Source organism: Hydra viridissima, unplaced genomic scaffold, assembly GCF_058129835.1.
Source record: "Hydra viridissima isolate aposymbiotic clone 2 unplaced genomic scaffold, HvirCarnegie_v1 scaffold_5, whole genome shotgun sequence".
NCBI classification, from domain to species: Eukaryota; Metazoa; Cnidaria; class Hydrozoa; order Anthoathecata; family Hydridae; genus Hydra; species Hydra viridissima.
In genome coordinates, this window is record NW_028324304.1 from 2085261 (window position 1) to 2104527 (window position 19267).

Sequence of the window (19267 nt, forward strand, 5' to 3'; positions counted from 1 at the left end):
TTTGAAATTTCTGACTCTAAAGTAACGAGTTCTCAATGCAAAAAAAGTGCCAGAATACCACAAATTTATAAAAATACATTTAAAAAACCTGCAAAAGATATCCCATCAATTAACGCTGATTTCTATTATTAAGTAGCATAAATTTAACCGACGAAAGACTTTCGGAAAAGAGTAAATTGTAAAAATGAATCAGACATTTTTAGTGAAACTCGTCAATCGCTATTATTCACCTAATAAAAGTGAAAAAGGGCTCAAAAACGCGGTAAAAAAATTATTAAAGAAAATCACCAGAACTCATGGATGAGCTCTCGTTCATCTAATTCCTAAACATAAAGTTTGGTGCACACTTTTTGAAAATAAAATAATAAAACCATCACCGTTTGAGGAAACTAAAGATAACTTCATCTTCCGTTTTGCTCATTAAGAGGTATACTGGGTAACTGTCGATTTTTATTAGGTAGTTTAGTTTGTAAACCCGGATTTGGGCGGGCAGATTTAGTACTTTTAACAAATGGAGCGCAGCCGAACGGATCGTCGCTGCTTTTTATTGGAGCTTTTTTGCTGTCAGGGTTTTTATTTATTTCAACATTTAAATTGGTGGAAACCATTTTAAAAGGGTAATCGTTATGAAAATGAGTGGTAGCGTCAGGTGTTTTTACATTCCCTAAGGGAGACATACCAAAAAGATCGCAGGGTTTTTTTGTTGCTATTCGGGTACTTGATGAGAACTCATCGGCGAAGGGCGTTCCCGGCGATTTTGCAAACTCGGAGTCTCCTGTATTTGATTCATTATTCGACTTTACTGACTTCCTTTCTAGTTTTAAGTCCTTGCCTCGGAAATTGCGACCAACCTTTGATGCGTCGGAAATGAGGAAAGGTGCTGAATCGAAAACGTCTTTCACTTTGGTGTTTTGAAATGTTTCGGCGGAGCTCATTTCTTCATATTCGTTCATATTAACAATTTCGGCGTCCGCAGAATCATCGTGCAGATTTAAATCGGTGTATTTAGTTTCTGCAACACCTGAGCTTTCACTAGATGCAACATCACTATCACTGCTACAGGAAGATGTCCTCTCGTAATGATACTTTTTGCTCACTAGCGATGGGGAGTTTGAAGAAGAAATAAGTGGTGGGTCGCTAGCTGAAGCAGTCAAAATATGTTTATTTGTTGGCATATCATTAGTTTCAGTGGCATCGCTTACCCCTAATTCTAAAAATTCCCTTTGCAGACGTAAAAAATGCTCATCATCGTCAATTTCTAAAAGAACACCAACGTCTTGTATATTTGCTTGGCTTTTTGCGTTATCTGTGATTATATTATCTTGGAAAGTGGAAAATGGGTTAGGCGTTTTTGCAAAAAGTTCAACACAATCTTTTCCTGAGGCAGACTTAGCGAAAACTTCCGATTGAGATCGACCGTGAGTCTTTTTTTTTTCAGATGTAGAAACTCCATCCACAGAATTCTTTAAAAAAGGATTCTGGAGATTAGGCGATAAGTGGCTAAAATCGTCACTAAACGGTGTTGAAGAACTGACACTAGATTCAGAGCGATTTAACGCATTCTGATTATTAAACTGTTCGTTGTCATGGAGATTCTGTAAGCGGGAATACTCCTCTTGTCGTTGCCGTAGAATATGCTGTTGTTGCCTGGAACGCAATTCCAGCTCTTGCTGATAAATAATTATTTCCCTTTGCTTTTGAAGATTATGTTGCTGCTGCAGATATTCGTAATGCTGCTGCTGTTGTCGCAGATACTCTTGATGCTGTAAATACTGGATTTGTTGCTGTTGCATGAACTGCTGATGAAGGTATAACTCTCTTTGCTGAGCAAAGATGTCTTGTGTCTGAACTTGGCCGTAAGGTTTGCCAACCATAACTGCATTTTGTATGCCTACCTCGCTTTGAAATGAAGTTACAGGGTTAACATGAAGTTCACCATCTGATACAGATGTCTGATTAGAAGTTTCTTTCAAGCTGTGACTGCGACGTAAGCTGGAGCCTTTTTTTATATTCTCAACGTTTGGATGTTTAAATGGTATTGCCCCATCATTGCCGTCAGCTTCAATAACTGCGTTGTTTCCTTTAGGACGCTGCCGCGGTGCTAAAGAAGTTGCAACAGGCCGTTCCCTTGGTGCTACAGCAGTGTAGACTGATTTGGGCAGCGAAGGGACTGAAGTCTTCCTAAATACAATATATTTTTACAGGTCACTCAACATTTACAATTAATTTTATATAAAAGCTTTGATTAAAAATCATTTAATCGAGAAAAAAATTTAACGCAGAAAGAAAGTTGAAGAAGACTAAGACCAATATGGTCGCTGTTCATTTACATTTATCGCTTTGTAAAATGCACTTTATAATTTTCAGAAGAAATAGTTCACCCATTATTAAAATGATTATATACTGGGTTGTTGCTAGAGCCCTTGCACAAAAAAAATTAAAAGATATTTTTTAAATTAAAAGTTTATTTTTAAAATTTACTTTTAGTATTTAATACTACATTGAACCGTAAAATTTTACCACAGTAGTTAAAGAAACCTTTTTGTCGTAAACCTTCTAAGTGAAAAGTAGTAGGAGATGGTTGACAATATATGTTACTTTATACAGAAAGTAGTAGGAGATGGTTGACGATATATGCTACTTTATACAGAAAGTTTTAATAATAATAAAAAAATAATAATTCAAAGATAGTTAATCCAAATGAAGGAGCTCATTAACGTTAAACTAAAAATATAACCTCTTTTTTCCAGATTGGGAGTCATTTGATGGATTTACTGGAAGATCGCCTGAACGAGTCTAAGATTTTTTAAAAAAAGTAATCAAAATCTTGAATTTAAAAACAACTTTTTGGGTAAATAGAAATCAACTTGTTACCTCAAAGTTTGCTACAGGAGGATTTGAATATCCAGCAAGCTTGAAGGCTATTTGTGATACTTGGTATATGTCAGGCCTTTTTGCTGGATCAGGGATTAGAATGAAGGCTAAAAATTAAAAAGTGGTTTTATTTCTGAAGCAACAAGTTTTAAAAGCATGTAAAAAAGGTGTTTTAATAACATTAGAGCTCATGAGCAACATTTACCTTAAAAATCTTTTTAATTCAAATTCAAACTATACAACTTTAGCTGTAATTTTTTAAAATAAGTTTTTTCAAAAGAAATATGTTAGTGGTTTAAGTAGAAACTTCAATGCAATAGAAAAATATTAACAGTGAAGAACCATCCTCATCATTATTATTAAAAATAACTAAAAAAGAATCACTTACAGATTAAATTATGAAGTTCTTTGGAGTACTTTGAGTTTTCAGGGAACGAAAAGTGGCCACTTTGAATAGCTAATGTACTTTCCCCAAAAGGAGGGACAAAGAAACAAAATTTGAACAAGAGACAACCTAAAGCCTACAAGATAAACAGGAATAGCAATACAGAAAAAAATTATTGTAATATTTGGGAAATTGAAACAGTCATCAAACTTTATTTTTAATAAAAATATGATGTTTCACCCAGATGTCAGATTTAGCATCAATAACATGACCAGAATAAAGGTCAATCATCTCTGGGGAGCGGTATGAAACTGTAGTGTACCTGAAAAAAATTAAGTTATGGAAAAATTAACTTTTTCTTTAATAATTAACAGTAAATGATAATACTAAAACTAATAATAGTAATAATAATAATAATAATAATAATAATAATAATAATAATAATAATAATAATAATAATAATAATAATAATAATAATAATAATAATAACAATAACAATAATAATAATAATAATAGTAATAATAATAATAGTAACAATAACAATAACAATAACAATTACAATAACGATGACAATGATAATAATAATAAAACAAAAATAGTAATGATGATGATGATGATGATGATGATGATGATGATGATGATGATGATGATGATGATGATGATGATGATGATGATGATGATGATGATGATGATGATGATGATGGTACAAAACATACAAGTGTACAAAATATATAACTAATAAACTAAAGTACTTTAGTATGTCATCTTCAATCGCTCGAATACTATCTATACTAGTGTTCATCGCACCCATTGTAGCGCTTCCAAAATCGCAAAGAACAAAATCCCCATTTTCTTTCATCAAAATATTTTCAACCTTAATTTAAAATTTAACTTATATCATTAAAATTAACAAAATTTCTTAATTAATCTACCCTTAACTTTTATCATTGAATATTTGAAAAATCAATAGTAAAGTTATAGACCTTCAGGTCTCGATGCAGTATGGGAGGATTGTGACTATGAAGCAATGCTAAAACTTCACAAGTATCACAAAACATCTTCAGCACCATCTTTTCTGAGAAGCCTGAATTCAAATTTTCATTCATTAAATCGATCACACTACCTAAGAAAAAAAAAAAATCTTCAGAAGACAATAAATAAAATAAAAATTATGATTTTATTAGACAATTGAACGTCTCTACTATCATTTTATTTATCAAAACATCCACGCCAAAGCAATTTAGTTGAATGAAGATATTAAAACCTGATATTACAGTCAGTATATTTAGCAGCTCAAAGCTTACACTGTGAGGTTTATGTAACCCTAATATAAATTTGAAATTTGGCAAGTGATACAAAAAAAAAAAAAAAAAAAACTAAACAGACTAAGAAATTAGAAAAGTCAAAATGAAGATAAACAAAAAGTAAATAGTATGACTATCTATGATGATCAGTTATATTTTTTAATAATTATTATGATATCTATAATGGTTAGTTGTTGTCATGTCATGTATACAAATTTGTGCTGCTATACATATATGCTGTATGTGCATGATGTGCTTACATATAAATGTTGTTATGTTTATATGTATGTGCTATTATGTTTCTATTTTTCAGCATGGGAGGGTGGAGGTGAGTAGGGCACAAATGTTTCACATAATTTGCCAATCATATTTCCCATACTTTTACAAACTCTTCAAAACAATTTTGAATAGTCTAAAATTACAACACACCCAGAACCCATTATTTCACAACATTAACAAAATATTGGTTACTACCACAAAATTAATGAAAAATCAAATTCAGCATTATATAAGATTTTTCCAAAGGGAAAAATGGTGCTGGATGCTAAATTCAATGAATATCATCTGTGGCATCTGTGATGAATAGTCTCGTAAGAAAATAAAGTCGTCTTTACATAAATTTTTAAGTATTGTTGATACTTTAACAACTTTACTTAAATGTTGATTAGAATACAATAAACTCTACTTGTACCTGTGAAATTGTCTTAAAACTCAATAAAAATGCACACAAAATCTCTAACTGGACAAAATTTTTTAAAACAACTTTTTTTTTTGCTAAAGACAACTATGACAATAATATTATGCATTAACAAGCACTCTTCATTTTTTTTAACACTGTTCCATAAACACAATTATTGCTTTAATGTTTTCAAAATTATTATCAAAAATTATATAATTATTAATAATCAAAAAAAAAAAAAAAAAAAAAACATGGATTAAAAAAAGCTTTTTTAAAACTCAGAACGAAATATGGAAATTTGGGAAACATCAATTTATCATCATAATAAAGCAAAAAAAAAATTTTATTAAACATTGTAAAAAAAAAAAAAAAAAAATTGAAAAGCATTAAAAGCACGTAGTTTATACCTTTACACATTTCCATGAGTATCAGTACTTCATATATTCCTGGCTGAAGGACATTTATAGCTGAGTCAAGGAAAGTGATGGTGTTTTTGTGACCTGACAGCAGTTTCTAATTAAAAAAGTAATTTTAAAGATAACAGAAATGCTCCACTAACATCAAGTATGCAGAAATTTATCTAAATATTATTTCAACTTCAGTGAGACAAGTTGCATAAAAGTAAAAATGAAGTTATTAATTTTTTTTAATTTTTGTAGGAAGTTGAAATTTTAAAATCAAAATTATTGAAACAAAAACTCAAAAAAAAAAAAAAATTATTAAAGCTGTAAATAAAAAAATATAAAATTAAATCAAAACAAAAATAAATTATAAAAGATTCTAAATAAAAAAAAGTTTATAAAAAAAAAAAATGGTTGAAGTAAACTGAATGTAACACATAACTTAAAAATTTTAAAGACATTATTTTACAAACAATATGCAATTTAAACATAATCTCTTATGCAGCTCTTAAGTTCAGAACTATTAAAAAATAAGGCGTTGTAAGAAATAATACCATAATTTCAATTTCTTGTTTGCAAACTTTAAGATCAGCTTTCTCGTTAACAGACAACCTCTTTAAAGCAAACTTCTGACCACTAGGAGTGCGGACAACAAATACTAATGCAAAGCCTCCTGAAAGTTTATAAAAGAATTGCTACTTTTAATCTTGTTTAATATTCAAGACAATTTTAATTACCTACCATAGGATGTCCTACACTTTTACCTTTTTTTCAACAACTTTTATGATAGCATAGTTTGATAAATACAAAGAATATAAACAGATAAGTTTACTTTTACTATGGTGCAAAATGATTATGATTATTATTTTTACTTTTTTATTTTAACAGGACCCATGGGGAAAACTAATCTGAATATGTCACATTTAGCATTTTTTGAATTGTATTACACCATTTGTAATTAATTTATTGCGTAAGAAGATTTGTAATTAATCAACAGTAAAAGAACTGTGCAAATTAAACATTCCTCTTTTTGAAGTTATGCAGTTATTTCATATCTTAAAAATTTTTTGTTTCAACAGTAGAAATAATTCAATTTTATTATTTTTGCATAAACTTTGTATAATTACACTTTCAAATGTTTACAAAAAATTAAATAACTGCATAGGGGTTATTCCCCACCAAATCACCCAGCCCACTGAACAATTGTCTTTAGATTTCCTTTAAAGATGGTGAGCATAAAAATTATTTTATACTTACTATCTTAAAGTAATTTGCTATGACAGAATCAATCTGGGTATAAAACTAGGTACCTACCCAAGTGGTTATAAAAATTATGAAAGTTAAAAAACTCCAGTATTTCAATTCTGGTAGACTTTCCTGAAAATTATGCATTTTAGCTCAGAGGTACAGAGCTACTATTGGAATACACAGCATGAATCTTTGCATCCTACAAATGCATTTAAACAATAGGACTTTATCAAGCATATATCATGTTTCATATCTGACTATGTAACAAATGTAGCAACCGCTAGTAAAACAAGTAAAAGATTATACCAGATTTCAAAAAAGGATTTCTTTATGTGTGGATGTCCAAGACAGTGAAAAAACTGCAACATTTATACTTCAATTAGAAAACATTTTATGTTTTATTTGAATGGAACTGTTTTGCAACCATTAGCCACCATACAACTAAATAGTAGGCACAGTGAAAGGTCAACACATCAAGAAATTTCAAGCAATCATGCAAAAACCTTATAATCACACTGTTAAGCTTTAATATTGTAAAAACTCAACATGGGTGCATTTAGTTTTTAGTTTCAAATACTTCAAAATACTAAGAAACGAGAAGAAACTTTTAAACAGACACTTTGTGATATTTTCAAGCTCATGATATTGACACTTTAATTTAAACTTTGTGTTTTTTTAATTTATTTTTTTAAACATTTTTTTATTTTTTTTATTTTTTTTAAGATAGTGGTGTTTGTTTTTTGGATGTTTTCGAATTTTGTATCGAACTTTAAAACTTTTTTTCTTGTTCATAATAAACGATGATTTTTGTGAGCACGAAAGAAAGTGAAAGTGAAAGTGGGCAATTTCCAAATTTTGTAACTTAAAAACATTCTAATTGGATTTATACTTTATGATCAATATTTCTCTCACAATTAACTAACTAACAAGTTTAAAATTTTTAACCTAAATATCTAATGAACTGTTTTTGAGCTTAAATTTTCAAAGTAAATTCCTTAAATTAAATAATTCTTGGAATTCTGTTATTGATTGTTCAATTTTCCAAAACATTCAGATATTCTGGTGTGGAATTAAGCAAGGGCACATCTCTAGGATGAAAAATGGGATCAAGTTGACCAGGAGAGTAGAGTTTGTGAAGAAAAATATGAATCTATTTCAAATGTAAAACATTTTTACTCATGATTTAAAGTTCATTAAGTACCGCTACAACGCTGCAGTCAACACAACATATTTACTTTAAAGAAAGTAAACTTTCATAAATAGCTCTTATATATAAATTGCGTCTTTAAAAATACCATAATGATTTAAAGATGCAAAATAAATTTTAATTTAAAGAACTTTAAAAAATACATTTGCTTTTACATTTTAATAAATCTGTCATGGTTTCTATGGTTGACATGATTCTCAAACTATTACCATATAATAATTATAAATTTAAACAACTTAATTTCCCTTGAAACAAATTATTTTGAAGACTTTTTTTTTTTGATTTATTACAACAAATGTAAACATTTATTTAACTATAAATTGATTTGATCATCACACATATTTACCACAAAGGAAGTTAAACAAAAATTTTAGTTTCATCTTTAAGTGTCATGTTCAAGGCTATTTTATATTTATTTTTTAAACTACCTTATAGTATCAATAACAAATTAATTCTTTGAAATAGTCATCAGTAGTCAAAATTAATTAGGATCTTTTTATTTACAAAATAGCCTGACTGTAAAGTATCACTTGAAATATTTTATTCTTAATTTTACAATTAATAAATGTACATAAATTTACATAAATTTGCATAAATATACATAAATATACCTAGAATAAAATACCTGCATTGATATGTGTTTTAAATATTTCTTAACTTAAAAGATTGGAAAATAGCAAAGATTAACACTGGTGAATGAAAAAGAGTTAAAAATAAACCTTCTGCAACAACATCTTCAACTGTGCAAAAATAGCGACCAACTTGAAATTGCTTTCCAATCCAACCTGTTCTATTTCCTTGAAAAAGTTTTTTCATCATCTTTAAGCTGAAACGATCATTTCCAACTTTAGTTGTTTTACAATCAGATAAGTCTCTAACTGATTGATTTATTTGCTTATTTAAATAATGCAAATATTTTATTAAAATAAAAAGCTAAAGTAATATACAAAACATATATCTAGACTTTTTTTGACAAAATTACTATGCATCAGAAAGTCATCATTCAGAAAACTATTACTAAATGGTTGATCATATTTTTTAATGAAAATATCATTAAAGCAATACATCATTACTTTATTCAGAAAAATATTGTTGAAGGGTTGATCATATTTTTTCAGTTAAGATTCTATCAAAACAATTTTTTGGTAGAATCTTAACTGAAAAAATATGATCAACCCTTTGACTCATCAGAATATTTCCAGGGCTAAAACAATACACATTTAATCAAAGTTCCCACAACACTGCTCAACATGCATTAGCACTCATGCTAGATTTTAGTTTTTCTTTAATCAAAGAAGCTGAAATGCACTGTCTAATTCAATTAAGAAATCATAGCTATACAATGCTAAAATAACTGCTTATTTTACTTATGCATAGGATTGTTAAATATTATTTTGGATTTACTTATTTTACTTCAGTTTTTTTCTGCCTTTTGAATGTTTTTATGTTCTATATGAGATTTTTGTTTATGCATACATACATACATACATACATACATACATACATACATACATACATACATACATACATACATACATACATACATACATACATACATACATACATACATACATACATACATACATATGTATGCATGCATGTAAGCATATATGTATCATCACACACACACATGTATGTATATAACAGACATGTAGGTATATATGTACCAACACACACAGGGAACACTTTTGTAAATGATTGAAACCTCATATACAACATTAAAACTGCAATGTATTAAGATCCTAATGATAAGATGTTAAATGAAATATTCCCAATCATCTGTATAATGTTAAATCATACATGTAACAAATAAGTAATCATTCGTATTTACAAATATAAATATAATAGGTAGAAATATATATGGGTAAAAATAGAAATAGGTACCAATACAATCAGGCATTAATATGCATAGGTATAAATATAGAGGTATCATTAGGTACCAGCTCAAACTGCTTATTAAATATTAAAGAGGTCTCGGAAGCTTTTAATAAAGTGCTAAAGAAGAAATCTTAAATACTTAAAAAGCTATGATACTGTAGCACGAATTACTTATTTGAACTATCGAACTTAGCTCATTTTTATACCAATAAAACAGTACCCAACTCAATGCACCATTTTACGCGTTTCATTATTCTTATGGTATCATAATCGTTTACATTCACGGTATCCCATCGGGTTATATTTGTTGTTGTTTTGTGTTGTTCATTACCATAAAGATGGCGGACAGAGTTTTAGAAAGAAAGGTCTGCAAAATAATTAGTTAGAAATAACTTTGAAAACTTGCATCTGTCTTAAGAAATTTTTGGGAGCAAAAAAATTCCATTTATATTTTCCTTCCGAATATTTTCGTTAATTCAAGATTAAGGTAAAAATAATAGTAATAATAAAATAATAATAAAGGAATATATTATATTATCTAGGCTTAATAGTTTTCTATAGTAAAATTCCAAGCAAAAACTGAATTACCAGAGCTACTGCAAAACATGAAAAGATAGTTTCAATCTAAAAAAGCAAGTATTTATTTATAGTAATATGAAATTCGCTCAAAATAACAATGTTTTAACAATTGAAACATTTACACTGAAGTTAAGGTTAAAATGTTCATTGAAGTTCTGGAAAATCCCATTCTTGCGATACAAAAGATTAACAATTCTGTCTCGTGCATCAACACAGTTAGAACAACTTAGATTTGATGAGGCTGGAGGGGACAGTTGATTCGGCCGATAAGATCGTTGGCGTTGAACAACAATAGAAAACGAAGAAGTGTGATAATGTTAAAAAGATCTTGGAGTTTTAACGAAAAAAGATCTACTACTAAAGCATTTTGAAAAATAACTTTGACCTTAATAAGAAATATTAATGGAATCATTTTCATTCAAAAAGTTTTTTTTTATCTTTTATTGATTGTTTATATTATTAGTTATATCGTTGTATCTTCTTCTTAGTTTATATTACTGGAAATGCAAAAGAAAATTTTTTTAATATTGAAATTGAAATTACTAATAGAAAAAATCCTGTTCAAGTTTTAAGAAAAAGCAGTGGAATCTCCTTTAAAACAGTTGCATTAAGAGCTTATGAATGAGAACAGGACATCTTAGATGAATCCATTAGTGGAAATCAAAATTCTTTTAGTTTTTAGAGGTAGAAAGTAGGAACGGGTATCCGTTTAAAATAATCATGAAAAAGGAATGCGATTATGTTTAAAAGGTTCATACTTTTAACATCAATAATATTGACGTAAATTGTAAAATAAATTGATTATGAATGAGTACTTTTAAAAACAAACTTAATCTGGAGTATGATAATAGAATTTAATCCGAGTTTGCTTGAAATAAATTTACTGCATTCACCGTGAACCTTCCCATAATACAGAATACATTGAGAAAAAATAGTCTTCATTTTTTGCTACTTTCCTAAATGTCTTCATGAACTAATATTGCGACTTCTTTATCTTTTTCCCATAACTCGTACAACTTTGTTGAAGTTGGCAAAGAGAAACCAAAAAATTAGAAAAATTATAAATGGTCGAATATTTTCTATGATACCTACGCTGAGTACCAAAAAAACAAAAAAATCTTTTATAAGTAATTAGCAAACACAGTTTTTTTGTAAAATACATACAGAGAATTCCTCTGTTTCTATTATAAAAATATATCATTTGAAATTAATGACGTTCTAGTAAACGTAAATGTATAGTAAAAACAAAAATGCAAGCCTGCCAAACGTTGTTTCGAAAATTCGGTTTAAATAAAAGGTCTGAAGTAGCCGAATACTATGAAGAAATAATATTAGAGTGAAATAGAAGCAATAGCAACTACGCCTCTCTCCTTTTTTCTCTCCTCCCCCGAACCTCTAGCAGCGCAATCGTTTTTCAAATTCAGGCTTAATCATTTTCAAATAGTTTTTTGTAAAATGAGAATTATAGTGTTTTTCACGACTCTTGGTTTTCGTGTACGAGTTTGTTTGCAAATGAATACTGTGTCTCCAGGCCCTTTGTAAGGTTTTGATTGGACAGAGTTAAAAGTTTCCATCATCTTATCATTATCTTCCCCTTTTACATACTTAAAATTCGTTCAAAAAGCCTTGTTGTAGATTCAATGATTTAAGATATTATAGTACTATTTTAAATCTTTTTTTTTTTTTAAAAAACAAATTATCATCCTTAAATTAGGGAGTTTTGTCACGTGACATTTTATCGCGGAAAAATATATATCGTACGTTTTTGAAAAAATTCGTCTAAAAAACGCAACAAATGATTTTATGTAGATGTTGAAGAATGAAAACCCACCCATGAAAATAAATAGTATATATGTATATATAGATGTTATTTTTTTTAGAAAAGGTTGCACTACAATAATTTTTGGCCGTGGATAGAGTGCCGAAAGTCGGCACTCTAACGAAATTTGCTTATAGTGCCGGAAGCCCGTTTATTGGTTGAAAATGTCACGTGTCAAAACAAATTTCGATTTCATATATTTTAAATTCAAATTGTTGGGAAAATATTTGAACTATATATTTGAAAAATTTCATTTCATTCATACTTAAAAGATGTCAACTAGTTTTGCATGCAAAAATACATTTTTATCATTTGAAGATTTAAAATCAGTTGTTAAGAAATATGAAGATTCTCATTTTGTGGAGTTGTGGGTTCGTGACGCCAAAACAATTGAAGCTGCTAGAAAAACCATTCAACAAAAGCTGCTATAATAGCTCCACAAATATATATTCATCCACCACCTTCTGATGCTTTAAAAATTAAGAAGAATGGGCACTCTTTCTTATAAGTTCTATAATAAAGATGTTCAAAATCGGTTATTTTTTCATGAAATAAATATGCTATCCTTTGATGAAATAAGGCATTTAAATTAGAACATTGTTTATTTCCTATGCATAAATAAGTTATCAATTTATTTTCTTAAACCTTTATTTATAATAAATTCTCCATTAATAATAATAAAGTTATAAAATAAAAAAAGTGCTAACAAAGTTTGACTTTTTCCATTGACTTTATTTGTAAATTTCCTTCCACCATGTATACAACAATACTTTATATAATAATACTTTATCTGTGGAGCTATTATAGCAGCTTTTCTTGGAATGGTTTTTCTATCAGCTTCAAATCTGTGGAGCTGATTTTAAATCTACAAATGATAAAAATGTATCTATGCATGCAAAACTAGTTGACAGTATGAATGAAATGAAATTTTTCAAATATATAAAGGTAGAATTCCCTTAAAAATACATACCCCCTTAAACACTACACGTGTAAACTTCCAGCTCTGGGTTCCACTAATGTCAATGAGATTATTAAACAATGATTTAATCAGTATCTCTAAACATACTAGATGACAAATTAATTAAAAATTTACCTCTTTTACAATTTTAAAATTCTCAAAAAGAGAATGCAAATCAAATTTTTAGGGTTAAAAATGCTTCAATTTTATGCATTATGACCTCCTATTTTTTTAAAATTTAATTTTAAGTTTGCAATTATCATATTTCTAGGTAATGTTAGACTTGTTCTAATCCACCAATGTAATATTTAATAATTTACAAACTCTTAAAGATGTTTATTTTGTATTTTTTTTGCAGTGCTATGGAAGTAGTTTTTAAGGGGTCACTAGTTTTAAAATAGGAAATCAAGCTTTTAACACAACAACAATGTATATTTTGAATAATAGGAAATATGAAAAATGATAAGAAAAGTATAGATTTAATACAGTTTAACAAAAAAAAAGTATAGATTTAAGTACAGCTTTAATAACAGCAATAAATATTTTTTGAATAACATAAAATGACAAAAAAAAATATGAATACCATAAAATATTCTGAAAAAGAGACATGCAATAAACAAACATTTCATCTAAAAAAACATCTCTGAGTCAAATAATTGAGGCTTCTCTCAATGAATGATTTTGACATTTCATACATTGATTTCAAATATTCAGCTGAACCATACCTTCCTTTTGTTTGGGCGACTTTAGATTGTGATCTTGGAGTTGTTGCCAAGGGTCCGTCTTTTGAGGTTACACTTATTTTCTTAGGAGTAGAAGATTGTAGATTAACATCATCAGTTTTTTCAATAAGGAGAGCTGCTTGTTCAAATTTATCCTGTTGCATATCATCAACATTAAGACCATTCTTACTTATACCAACTCTCTTGGCGGCTGCTACAATATTGGCAGTGGATACCCAATTGTTCCACATTATTTCTGGGATATTCATGAACCTTTCTCAATTTATTTTCTGGAAAGAGGAAAAGAGCTCATCTCGCTAGTTATTATAATATCGATGGAGCTGTTGATTTGGTGCTTGGTCTAGTAGCTGTGTGACTCCAGTAGCATCATGCAGAGACACAAATAAATTGATTTGCTTTTCACACAAAAAATGAGGAACTTTAAAGTCAAACCGCAACGAATGACCATCTGATAGAAGCACAACTGGTCTGCTTTTTCATTTTCTGTGCACCAATCTACTGCCTCTGATATTTGATTTTCTTTAGCTCTTATGTCCTCTCAGTAAACCGTTGCTTCAGCTCGGGTTTCTTGCTTTGTTTTTGTTCTACTTCTTTTTCTACCAGCAGAAATCTTAAAAATTAACTGCGGTTTTCCCATACTATTATTTTATTTAAACACTAAAAATAAAGAATATACATACTTAATTAGAGATTATGAACACAAAATGAACAGAAAGGTACCACTTATAGCAATTTTACCATTTTTTAGTTAAAGAAAATCAGTATAAACATTCTCTCCATTCCTGGCTATTCTAAGTAAGCTTGTGGAGGCATATTTTACCTAATATAGTATTTAAGGGGGAAATTGTGTAGTTTTTAAGAGACTTTACTAGCTAAAATGCTTTTTTTGTTAGACTTAGTTAGCAAGCCTCCTTATATATCATACTACACTGACTTCAGATACAATAAGAAAAAAAATTTAGAACTTTCAGAAATTTTTCATCCATATAAATACAATTATGTTCCTTGTAGTTTTTAAGGGGAATCTTTGAAAAAATCAGAAAGTTCACTCTGCTAATTCTCACTAAATATAGCAAAACAAGGATAACGACTTCCAGGGCAGAAAAGCCCTGAAATAGGTATTTTCAAATCACAATAAAAAAAGTTCAAATAGTTGACCTGTAACGGATGTACTCCATTTTGAAAATTTACGAAGTTTTTAAGGGAATTCTACCTGTGGTTCAAATATTTTCCAAATGGTTGGAATTTAAAATATATGAAACAGAAATTTGTTTTGACACGTGACTTTTTCAACCAATAAACGGGCTTCCGGCACTATAAGCAAATTTCGTTTAAGTGCCGACTTTCGGCACTCTATCCACGGCCATAATTTTTTGGGGACATCCCCAGCAAACATGCTTTCAGCGGACCGTGATGCGTAAAGCCGCCGCCGGTATGCCGCTGCTGGCCCACTGTGATGCCTAATGCGGATTGCCGCTGCTGGCTAACCGATGATGGACCGTTATCTCGTTTTGTGTTGGCTTACCGCCTTCGGCTGAAAAACGGCAAAACGCTTCGTTGAGAATACGTTTTTAAATCGGCATGCCAGCTTCGGTAAACACATGGCGATACATTACAGTTTTGCCAACACAAATCCAGAGTTGGCTTTTGGATAGCGGTAAGCTGTCGTTATAACACCAAAAGCAGGCATTTCGATTGAAATGCCTGCTCTTGGTGAGACTTAGATTGATTGATGTTTAAATTGTGACTGTTTTATAATAAATTAACTGATTATAACTTATTAGTGTTTAAATTTATGCTCAAAATTGATATTACATTTATTTTTTAACAATAGTTTACTTGATATTTATAACTCTGATAAAATTATATACTAAGTAAAACAGTAAGTATTAAATAAATAAGATGTAAAAAAAAAAATCAAATTAATTTTTAGTTTTAAAATATAAATTATGTATATAAATTTATATTGAATCTATATCTATACTTTATATTATAAAATATAGCTATAATTATTGCTTATAAATATTAAAAGTTATATGATTTTAACATTCTTATAATCTTATAGCTATACTTATAGCAATACTTTATGATATTAAGTTTAGATATTGATATAAAGTATGGATATAGATTCAATCTATTTTTATAAGACTCAAAATTAAAAAGACTAATTATATATATATATATATATATATATATATATATATATATATATATATATATATATATATATATATACACAGTCAGTCACAAAGGTTTTCGTACACCTTACAATTTAGAGAAAACACTTAATAAAAACCATTTTAAATGCAAAAAAATAATTTTATATCAAAGTAACAAGAATATATTGTACAAGAAATAAAAAATAATTAACTAAATAAAAATATTTAACTAAATAAAAATATTTATTTGTAAAACTGAAAAAGTTTGATTTTTGAATTTATAATGTCACAAAAGTTTTCCTACACTAAATAAAACTTGTAAAAAAAACAAGAATATGAAAAATTAAAAAATCTTTAGTATTTTGTTGAGCATCCATTGGCATTTACACAAGCTTTTAATCTTCTGTTCATCAGTGACACTAATTTTTTGGTATAAGAAGACAGAATTTTATTCCATTCTCCTAGTAAGATATTTTTTTAGCATATTAACATTTGTTATTCTGTTTCCTGCTTGTCTGTCTAAATAATCCCACACATTCTCTATTTGGTTAAAGTCTGGTGATTGGGGAGGAGAATGCAGTTGTTTTGGAATATTGTAGAGCAACCATGATTTTACAACATAAGCAGTGTGTTTTGGATCTCGATCCTGTTGAAATATCCAATTATTTCCTAACTTTAATTTAGCAGCATCTGATTTCAAATTATTTTTTATAATGTCCAAATATACCCAGCGATTTATATTATATGTATTTTTTAATATATACCAGCTTTAGTAAATAAAACAATTTATGTAAATTTATATAAGTTTCAATAATGAGCTTTTGGACAAAATGGCCAAGAGAAAACTGATGCCTACATCAAGTTTTCCAATGCCATTAAATAAAGAGGCATATTTTAGTTCAGAAGATGAATAACATTTTTAAATGAAATAAACATCTTTATTTACAAATTCGTTATCTTTATTTACAAATTTGTTATCTTTACTTACAAATTTGTTATCTTTATTTACAAATTTTTTATCTTTATTTACAAAGTTGTTGTCTTTATTTACAAATTTGTTATCTTTATTTTACAATATTTAATATATTTTTAAGTATTTTTTTATTTTAAACTCAATGGAGTAAAGTATTTGTGCAATAAATATTACTGTTTCCATGTTTTTCATTTTCATTCCCTTTTACTGTAACCTCTTGTATATGAGATTGTTAAAGAGAATTTAAATTGATTGTGATATTAAATGTTACCAGTGAATAAAGTAAGATTTTATTATTTTAATGTTATTTGTTTCAATGTTGTTTTTGAAAGAAATCCAAAATATAAGTTCTGGAGTCTGTCTATTGTTTGAAAAAATTATATACTTATTTACTAAACCATTTTATTTCATTCAACTATTTGGCTTTCTTTATATTTTTTCAAGGTATTTTCATAGTATATGTGCTATGTTTTTATTTGCATGGTGAAAACTATGTTCAATGTGCAAAGTATATTTTAGTTCATCAAATTATATTTTTATTGATGTGTTCTGTCTTTGATTCATTCTTTTTCAGATCTGCACTTGTGTCTTAGGCCTATGGTTTGAAAAAGGTTCACCATTGCCCTTAAGTTGCTGTGGGTTTCACAGTTTGATTTCCAACCTGGCATATAAGTATATCATTTTTAAATACTATTTTATTTGTTAACTTAAAATTAAAAGTAAAGATAATTTTTTTTAATGAAATAACAATTTTTTTTTTATTGTTCATTAGCCCCTCAAGCGTATTGATAGGAATTGGTATACCAGGTAGAGTATTTAAGGTTACTGTATATGAAGTTTTATTTTTAAAAAAAGGCACGCAATATGACTTTATTTTTATATAGTTTTTTATAAAGATGTTTCCTTAGTTAAGATAATGTAGCAATATAATTAAGCAATGTTTTTGTTGCTTTTATGTTTTAAATTATGCTTAAATAATAAAATTAAATTTATATTTATTCAATGTAGATAAACTTAGTATCTGGAGTTATTTGTCAATAAAACTGATGATCAGACTATTTTAAACAAAAACGTTTTTAAGGGCTGAGAAGGTAAGTTTATTATCTTTGTTATAATAGCTCTAAACTTAACTGTTTCAATATTTTCATTATATATCATTGTCTGCTTTCAGGTAAATGCTAGAAGTCTGCAGTCTGCAACGTAAATCGATTTTCAACACATTATGGCTTTCCGAGTATATTTAGTTTTCGATTGAAATGAGAATAAACTAAACTTAAAGATGTGTTTAAAATTAACTATTTATTTTATATTTTAAACGTTCGCTAAACGCAAGTTAAGCAATAATCTATAAATACTAATATTTTATATATTCTGTTTTAAATAAAAAAAAATTATTGTGACTTTAATATTCATATTGTAATTGTAAATTGCAATCTTAAAATGATTTTTATTATAACTTCTGATTATTCTTTTTGTTCACCGAGCTTAAGCGTTGCCACGTATGACCTAATGATTTACAGTTGGGGTTAGTGTTTTTTGGTGCAAGGAGAATTTTAGTATGATAAATTCGTATTTAATGGCTATATGCCTATGCACAAAGTCAAAAGGTATTTGATGTGCCTTCCAGGCATCGGCAGGATTTGCCATTCTTTTATGAGTAAAAATTGCGCTGAAAGATATACACAATTTTGCAAACGATAAGTGCGTTCTATTCAAACAAAAACACAAAAATAATATGTATATCAATGCATTCAAATCTTAGTGAAAACTTATTATAGGTCCTATGCTATCGCTTTATCATCGGTTTGCCGCTGACGGACCGTTGTTCAAAAGTTGTCGATTTGCCGCCATCGGTCCGCTGCCGAACCGCCTGCAGCTTTCCGCTAACGGAACGATGTAAATACGATGTGCAAGCCTACGCGGCAACGCAGCGGGCGGCCGACGTCGGCACGGCATAAGTGCTGATAGTGGTCCGATGTCGGTCCGCCTGCTTAATGTTTGCTGGGTCGTTTTGCTTTAGAATTGATAAAGTTATTTAACTTTACATGTTTCAGTTTTAT

The 19267-nt window shown here is 28.6% G+C and overlaps 1 protein-coding gene and 1 long non-coding RNA gene across 2 annotated transcripts; one reads left to right on the forward strand and one right to left on the reverse strand.

Annotated features, from left to right (window-relative positions):
• Positions 1-274: 274 nt before the first annotated feature.
• Positions 275-9065, reverse strand: LOC145188858 (uncharacterized). Its single transcript, XM_090088621.1, has 10 exons — positions 8818-9065; positions 6198-6316; positions 5650-5755; positions 4243-4382; positions 4012-4133; positions 3500-3581; positions 3263-3395; positions 2875-2981; positions 2738-2796; positions 275-2181 (listed from the first exon to the last, which is right to left on the reverse strand). Exons 1-10 carry the CDS (start codon positions 8915-8917, stop codon positions 402-404), a joined length of 2748 nt encoding a protein of 915 aa, XP_089944747.1. The 5' UTR covers positions 8918-9065; the 3' UTR covers positions 275-401.
• Positions 9066-15487: 6422 nt separating this feature from the next.
• Positions 15488-19060, forward strand: LOC149887935 (uncharacterized). Its single transcript, XR_016452889.1, has 5 exons — positions 15488-15732; positions 17782-17879; positions 17980-18014; positions 18216-18298; positions 18379-19060. It is a non-coding gene; the product is annotated as an uncharacterized LOC149887935 (long non-coding RNA).
• Positions 19061-19267: the final 207 nt, after the last annotated feature.

What these genes read in the sequence shown, in the direction of transcription:
- LOC145188858 (XM_090088621.1), bottom strand. Translation starts at nt 8,917, where the DNA reads ATGATGAAAAAACTTTTTCAAGGAAATAGAACAGGTTGGATTGGAAAG. An exon ending in TGAAGATGTTGTTGCAGAAG is followed by an intron (nt 6,317 to 8,817) that starts GTTTATTTTTAA and finishes ATAAACTTTCAG; the next exon opens with GAGGCTTTGCATTAGTATTT. An exon ending in ATTGAAGATGACATACTAAA is followed by an intron (nt 3,582 to 4,011) that starts GTACTTTAGTTT and finishes AATTTTTTTCAG; the next exon opens with GTACACTACAGTTTCATACC.